The 8,477-nt window shown below is 53.1% G+C and overlaps 1 protein-coding gene across 1 annotated transcript; it reads left to right on the top strand.

Moving 5' to 3' along the window:
* Positions 1 to 327: 327 nt before the first annotated feature.
* On the top strand, positions 328 to 2,262 carry LOC125544674 (anthocyanidin 5,3-O-glucosyltransferase-like). The gene has a single exon (XM_048708419.1). It carries the CDS (start codon positions 500 to 502, stop codon positions 1,925 to 1,927), a length of 1,428 nt encoding a protein of 475 aa, XP_048564376.1. The 5' UTR covers positions 328 to 499; the 3' UTR covers positions 1,928 to 2,262.
* Positions 2,263 to 8,477: the final 6,215 nt, after the last annotated feature.

Genomic DNA, 8,477 nt, shown 5'->3' with positions numbered 1-8,477 from the left:
TTTGGGCATTTTTGGCCCTGACGAACAGGATAGAGCAAAGGATGCGTCCGCGCGCTGGGCGCACGGCTACCGCATCCCAGGACACGCCCGGACACAACCCAAATCGCTACCCAAACAGACAGAATCCGGACAAAATAGACGTTCGTTTGAGGTCGGTGAAGTTGGCCTTATCCCAAACAGACACAAACGGATGATTTGGGGGTTGAAATGGGTCACGCGCTGGAGTTGGCCTTAGCCTCCCCGTCACGTCCTTTCTCAAAAGGGCATGGGCTGATTGTACACATGATGAGCCCCCGGTCGTCTGATTGACAGTGTGTGGCTGAATTATGATGGCTCATGATGATACTCTGGTTCACCACCACTCACTCTTGCAAACTTTCTTTAGTGTGCGGCTGCTATATGACGGCCGACGATCGCCGGTTCACCACCACTCACTCTTCCAAACCACACTTGAGTTCGCCAGTTTTCCATTTATTCTCTGCAAATCTTGTGAGCGGCCATGGCGGAGAAGACGGTGGTCCTCTACCCCTCACTAGGCGTCGGCCATTTGAACCCCATGGTGCAGCTGGCCAAGGCCTTCCTCCGCCGCGGCGTGGCCGTCACCATCGCCGTCGTCGACCCGCCGGGGAAGGACCCCGTGCTGGAAGCCGCGGTCACCCGCCTCGCCAGCGCTTCCCCCTCCATAGCAGTCCACCTCCTGCCCATCCAGCCTGCGAGCACCAATGAGCAGCACTCCAACACAGCCTTGCGTATGCTCGACGAGCTCCGCCTCGCAAGCCCTGTGCTCCGGGAGTTCCTCCGCTCGCTCCCTGCCGTCGACGCCATCGTCCTCGACATGTTTTGCGTCGACGCCCTCGACGTCGCCGCTGAGCTCGCCGTCCCCGCCTACATGTTCTACGCGTCCGCCGCCGCCGACCTCGCAATCTACTTCCAGGTTCCTGATGTCTTCCGCGCGGCGCCTTTCTCGTTCAAGGATATGGGAGACGCGGCGCTGCCCTTCTCCGGCGTGCCGCCGGTTCGCGCTCTGGACATGCCGGACACCATGTCAGACCGGGAGAGCGACCTGTGCAAGAGAAGAGTGCAGCAGCTCGCGCGGATGCCGGAAGCGAGAGGCATTCTGGTGAACAGCTTCGAGTGGCTGGAGTCGAGAGCCGTCAAAGCTCTCCGGGATGGCCTCTGCGTGTCCGGCGGCCGCTCCACGCCGCAAATATACTGCATCGGGCCATTGGTCGACGGCGGCGCGAGCGGTCAAAGTGGCGAGAGGCACGCTTGCCTCGAGTGGCTGGACAAGCAGCCAAAGCAGAGCGTGGTGTTCCTCTGCTTCGGTAGCGCGGGGGTTTTCTCGGCGGCTCAGCTGAGAGAGATGGCAGGCGGGCTAGAGAACTCCGGGCACCGGTTCCTGTGGGCCGTGCGTAGCCCACGCGAGGAGCAGAGCAAGTCCGGCGAACCGGACTTGGAGGCGTTGCTTCCTGATGGTTTCTTGGAGAGAACCGGAGACAGGGGCTTGGTTCTGAAGAACTGGGCGCCACAGGCGGAGGTGCTGCGACACGAGGCCGTGGGAGCGTTCGTGACGCACTGCGGGTGGAACTCGGCGCTGGAGGCGGTCATGTCCGGCGTGCCGATGATCTGCTGGCCGCTGTACGCGGAGCAGAGGCTGAACAAGATACACCTGGTGGAGGAGATGAAGATTGGGGTGGCGGTGGAGGGCTACGAGGAGTCGTCCGTCAAGGCCGAGGAGGTGCAAGCCAAGGTGAGGCTGGTAATGGAGTCGGAGGAAGGGCAAAAGCTTCGAGAGAGGGCGGCCATGGCGAAAGGGATGGCTGCAGACGCCGTCAAGGAAGGTGGGTCTTCCGACGTGGCAATTTACGCCTTCTTGGAGCATGTGGAAGATGAAAGAAGCTCGAGGAGCGCCAAATCCGGCCATTAATAAGTGATCAACCTCCGATGATGTGACCTCTTTTCGTCAGAAAAAGATGGGGGCGCAAGATGCGCGAGTCGTGCTGGGCTCACTCTTTCTCAGAAAAAAGGAAGAAGGAAATCAAAAGAGATGCGGTGGCTTCTCTGGGATTCCATGGTGTGATGCTTGTCCTTTGCCTCTTTCGCAAGATTTGTACGGTGCAGACGTGCGTGTCGAATTCGTAATTTAGCTCTTCTGCAACATTTGGCCTTTAGTGAGACGTTGCATATTTCTTACTGGCAGTATGCGTACTTCCGTGTAGCCTCATATGCTCGTCGCACTCCTTCAGTATTGATTTGGAAATAGGATCCTCTGGCTGACGTTCACGGGGACAGGTGGCATTACGAACGTTTTGATGACAGTTTTAGTTGGTCGAGGATGACAGTTTATTCACAAACTGTAATCTCCGATACAAACTGTCATCTCGTCTAGCTCTTCTGCAACATCTAGATGTGCTTTAGTAAAACTGTATTTATATTTACCTATTTTAAAGGGGAGTTGCGGTCGTGATGGTAGGTTGATATGTTTTTGGTTTGGTTTGATTTCTCACGCAACTATTAATATCGGCAATGGTTTTAGAGGACTTGCCTTCGCCTTCAAGGTTTTATTTCTTTGATTTTTAATCGCCTCGCCATCGCATCCCATTGGTTTATTTTCCCCCTCTCATTAAAAAACCATATCTAATCAAAGGAAAAGATCTCATTTCGTACTTACTTTGTCAAGTGGTAATTCAATTCAATTAAGTAAATAATAGGTAAGAAGTCGTCAGTCAAGAAGTATTCTGCAAAGAGCCAGGCTTCTGGAGAATCTAGGCAGTCTGTGGCTGGGCTTTGTCGCACGCTTGACGCTGACCTGGGCGCGGCCTTGGGGCCGTCTTCTGTTGCGGCTTCCCCCTGCCGTGCTCGCCCTGTGCCTGTGCGTTCGCCTACCTCCATGGCTCGCAAGAGCGGCCGCGTCTCCAACAGTGGTGAGCGGGTGGCCGATCAGGCCGCTCGGCGTGCCGCGGCTCGGGATCTGCCTCCTTCAGGTTCGCTCCCAGTCCCCTTCCCCTCCCTTCCCGAGGTTATCTCACCTGTTCGTTTAGTACTACCATCGCAATCTGAGGATCACTTGCTTAAAATTTTAGATGATGTGGGTATTTGTCTAGACTCTAGTTTGGGATCTCCTTCTTCTGTACTTGGTATTATTAGGGCTAATGAAATAGCTCAGGCTGATATTGCGAAGGCTAAGGAGGCTGGGGTGAGATCGATTGCTCCACTGGTTGTGGTCGGTGGGGATGAGGAGGGAGATGACAGGTGTCAGGCTCCCCCGGTGGTTTCTAAGTGTGGGGCTGGGAGGCGTGCTAAACCCTGCTTGGCTCCGAGCAGGTCGAGTCTTAGAATTAAAAACTTATCCTACAGATGAAGGCCTTATTCTGGAGCATTAGAGGTTTCGGCGCTAGGGGGCGTAGGGACCAGTTTAAAGACTTGGTGCGGTCTGAAAATGTGGATTTTATTGGCCTTGTCGAGACTATCAAGTCTTCCTTCTCCTCTAGCGAACTATCGGCCGTTGCTGGGATAGATAGATTTAATTGGAACTTTGTGGCCTCAGATGGTCACTCGGGTGGTATTCTCCTTGGTACCAAAAAAGATATTTTCGATTTTGTTGCTTTTGACCATGGCATCTTTTGGGCTAGCACGGTGGTATCTCACCGATCTCTCAACTCTTTACTAGAAATCATGGTGGTATATGGTCCGGCTGACCACTCTATGTCTTACGTCTTTTTGGATGAACTTAGTACTAAAATTGAGTCTTGTCAGGTGCCTCTCCTGATTGGGGGCGATTTTAACTTGTTGCGGTTTCCTTCTGATAAGAGATCGTCTAATTTCTCTTGGCCACTGGCTGATGTTTTCAATGCTTTCATTAGGGACACGGCTATTCGTGAAATTCCTAGGGTTGGAGCCCGGTACACTTGGACTAATCATCAAACTTCTCCCATTCGCTCAGTCCTTGATAGGGTTTTTGTTTGCCCTAGGTGGGACTCTCTACCCCCCCTTAGTCTGAGAGCCCTTGCCTATGTGGGATCTGATCACACCCCCCCTGATTCTTGACGATGGCGCGTGCTCGGCTGGTTTCCCGCGGTTTCAGTTCGATGCTTCCTGGCTACAGGTGGAGGGTTTCACTGACTTGTTGACGCGAAAGATTTCGACTTTCCTATCCTCTAATCGCCGATCTTTTGGCCCGATGGATGACTGGCATCAATGCTCTTATTTTCTCCGTAGATTCCTTGGAGGTTGGTCCAAAAATCACTATGCCGAGTCAAGGCGAGACAAAGCCAGGCTGGTTGCCCAAATTGGCGATCTGGACAAGCGCGTGGATATTTCTGGGCTGTCCACGGCCGATTGGCAAACCCGGTATGGCTTAGAAGAGGCGCTTTTGGGCATCCATCGGCAGGAGGAAGTGTACTGGAAGCAGAGAGGCACTATCAACTGGACCTTAAAGGGTGACTTGCCCACGGCCTACTTCTTCGCTATTGCTAATGGTAGACGTCGGAGATGCCTCATTGATAGTCTTCTTATTGACGGCGTTAGGGTATCTGACCCTTCGGTGATTCTGCGTCATGTGGTTCAATTCTTTTCTAACCTATTAGCGGCTAAACCTGAGATGGGTTTTAAGCTAGCTCCGTCCTTCTGGTCCCCTCTTGAACAACTTTCGATCGCTGGAAATGACGGGTTGCTAATCCCCCCGTCTGAAGAGGAAATTTTTGAGACGATTCGTTCTGCCAACTCTAGTGCGGCTTTAGGACCTGACGACTTTTCCATCCCTTTCTTCCGGCAATTCTGGCCTCAGTTAAAAGGCCTCATTAAGGCTATCACTCAAGGGTTTTAGCTGGGTACTGTTGACATCTTGAGGCTTAACTACGTGGTACTCACCCTCATCCCTAAGGTCAAAGGCGTTGACTTGATCTCCCAATTTAGGACCATTGCTCTAATGAACAACTTTGCAAAGATTCCCGCCAAGGGCATGGCTACTAGGGTTTCTCCGATCGCACATTGGGTCATTAGTCCTTTCCAATCTGCATTCATTAAGGGGAGATTCATCTTGGATGGGGTGCTTTGCTTACATGAAATAATTCATGACCTACGACTAAGAACACTAAAGCCGTGGTACTTAAACTTGACTTTGAAAAGGCGTATGACTCGGTGAGTTGGAACTTCCTCCGCCAAGTTCTATTGGCTAAGGGCTTTGTGGGATCGGTGGTGCACCGCCTGATGCAACTCGTCTCCGGTGGTCACACGGTTGTGGCTGTTAATGGTCAAATTAGTAAAAATTTTGCTAATGGTAGGGGCCTGAGACAAGGAGATCCGGCGTCCCCGTTGCTTTTTAATTTTGTTGCCGATGCTTTATCTCACATTCTCTCTCGTGCTGCGTCTGCTGGACACATCTCGCCTGTTAGCACTCACCTCATCCCTAATGGCATCACTCACCTCCAGTATGCGGATGATACCATCATTATGGTTGAACTTAATGTAATGCCCGGATAATCATGCTACAGTGATCTCACGTTAATGGTGACACGTCACCTCTGTCACTGTAATTAATCTCGGGTTAATTCAAAACCGTTTCAAATTTAAATCCTAAATAAGTCAAACATCAAAAGTTTTCAAATATTAAAATAAAATGTTCGGGCCATGTCTAATATTGCATCGGTAATTATGGTGTAGTAAACACCTTTTTATAAAATGCCTAAATACTTTTAGATGAATTAAACAGGAAAGAAATAATAAAAGAAAATACAAAAGGGGAAAACAAAAGAAAAAGAAAAGAAAGAGAAAGCGCCCCCCTCCCTGGGCCGTAGCCCAACTGGCCAACCCCAGGCCCAGCCGGCCGGCCCGCTACCTCCCCTCCATAACCCCCACCAGGAGGAAACCCTAACCCCACCCCGTCACCCACTCGCCCACTCGCCCCCTCCCCCCAGTCGCTCTCCCCCCTCCTCCCCGATCCAGATCGGATCGAGGGGAACGGCCCCCCTCCCGACGCCGTGCCCTTCGCCGTCGCCGCCTGGACCGCGCCTCCGCCTCGACCTCCCCGTCGCCGGACACCCCCCCCCCTCGCCGGCCTGCATCCTCCTCGCCGGACCGTCCCCATCTCTCCACCCCGAGCCCCATTGCCCCGATCCCTACACCCCTCGGTGAGCCCCGCCGCCGCGCTCGTCTCTACCGCCCCCCTGCTACTCTGCCGCTGCCGCGCGACCTCGCCTACGCCGCGGCCGCTGGCGCCGCCTCTCCTCTGCTCTCCCTCGACGTGCCGACGCCCGTGTCGCTCGCCCGCTCCGGCCGCGCGTCCTGCTGCCGCTGCCCACCGCTCGCCGGGCTTCGCCCCCTCCCCCCTGCTCACCCGCGCGCGTCCGCGCTTGCCGCTGCCGCGGCCACGCCGCGCCCGCGCCCTGTGGCGCCCCTGATTCCCCCCTCTGCTCCGCCTTCGGCCGCGGCCAAGCCAACGCCCGCGGCCCGCCGTCGCCTCGGGCCTTTGCTCGCCGGCGTGCCCGTTCGGGCGACACCGCGCCCCGTCGGACGCCCACGGTCACGGCCTTGCCCCGGCCCTCCTCGCCCCGGTGATTTGGGCGAGCGCCCAGTCGAGCGCCGCAACGCCCGACCCGCCGTAGCGCCCGAACCCGTTAAGGCCCTTGGGGCCTATGACATGTGGGCCCAGCCTCCAGAATGTTTTAATAAAAATATTAAATAAACAATAATAATTAAATTAATTAATTAATTAAGGAATTAATTAAGTTAATTAATCATAATTAGATTAACCTAATTAACTAATTAGTTTAATTAAACAGTACTTAGATTAGTTAAACACTTATTAGGCTAAACAGTCAATGACCAGTGGGTCCCACACGTCAGTTGACCAGTCAACACCTCTGTTGACTGCTGACGTCATGCTGACGTCATGATGACGTCAGCAAGCACTGTTCTGGATAATGTTGTATTAAAATAATTAAATAAATCCTGAAAATGATTTAAATCTTTTAAAATTAATAGAAAATAAACGCAGCTCAGATGGAAAAACTTTGTACATGAAATTTGCTCAGAACGACGAGACGAATTTGATACGCAGCCCGTTTATCCGCCACGCATCCCTAGCATAGCGAACACGCAACTTTCCCCCTCTGTTTCATCTGTCCGAAAACGCGAAACACCGGGGATACTTTCCCGGATGTTTTCCCCCTTCACCGGTATCACTCATACCGCGATAGGGCACCCCTAGCACCGCTTACTTGTCATGTCATGCATCGCTATGCATCTGTTTGCTTAAATATTTATTGTTTCTCCCCCCTCTTCTCTCGCTAGACACCGAGACCGACGCCGCTGCTACCCAGTACGACTACGGAGTTGACGATCCCTCTCTCTTGCCAGAGAAACCAGGCAAGCCCCCCCTTTGATCACCAGATATCGCCTACTCTTCTCTATACTGCTTGCATTAGAGTAGTGTAGCATGTTACTGCTTCCCGTTAATCCTATCCTGATGCATAGCCTATCCTTGCTACTACTGTTGTTACCTTTACCTGCAATCCTAATGCTTAGTATAGGATGCTAGTTTATCATCAGTGGCCCTACATTCTTGTCCGTCTGCTGTGCTATACTATTGGGCCGTGATCACTCGGGAGGTGATCACGGGTATATACTATATACTTTATACATGATACATGTGGTGACTAAAGACGGGTCGGCTTGAGGAGCACCCGCGAGTGGATCTTTGAGGTGGAGCGACAGGGCAGGTTCCGACCACCTAGGAGAGAGGTGGGCCTGGCCCTGGTCGGCGTTCGCGGATACTTAACACGCTTAACGAGATCTGGGTATTTGATCTGAGTCTGGCCATTTGGTCTATACGCACTAACCATCTACGCGGGAGTAGTTATGGGTATCCCGGCGTCGTGGTATTAGCCGAAGCCTTCGTGACGTCAGCGACTGAGTGGCGCGCGCCGGATTGGACTGGAAGGCCACTAGGCTAGGTCTGCTTTTGGCCGCGTATGCAACGTGCAGGTGTGCAAAGGGCGATGGGCCCAGACCCCTGCGCCATAGGATTTAGACCGGCGTGCTGACCTCTCTGTTGTGCCTAGGTAGGGCTGCGACGTGTTGATCTTCCGAGGCCGGGCATGACCCAGGAAAGTGTGTCCGGCCAAATGGGATCGAGCGTGTTGGGGAATGTGGTGCACCCCTGCAGGGAAGTTAATCTATTCGAATAGCCGTGATCTTCGGTAACAGGACGACTTGGAGTTGTACCTTGACCTTATGACAACTAGAACCGGATACTTAATAAAACACACCTTTCCAAGTGCCAGATACAACCGGTGATCGCTCTCTCACAGGGCGACGAGGGGAGGATCATCGGTTAGGATTATGCTATATGATGCTACTTGGAGGACTTCAGTCTATTCTCTTCTGCATGCTGCAAGACGGAGGCTGCCAGAAGCGTAGTCTTCGAAAGGACTAGCTATCCCCCTCTTATTCCGGCTTTCTGCAGTTCAGTCCACATA

The sequence above is a fragment of the Triticum urartu genome, chromosome 3, assembly GCF_003073215.2.
Source record: "Triticum urartu cultivar G1812 chromosome 3, Tu2.1, whole genome shotgun sequence".
In the NCBI taxonomy this organism is placed as follows: domain Eukaryota; kingdom Viridiplantae; phylum Streptophyta; class Magnoliopsida; order Poales; family Poaceae; genus Triticum; species Triticum urartu.
This window is presented reverse-complemented; position numbering and strand designations above follow the sequence as displayed.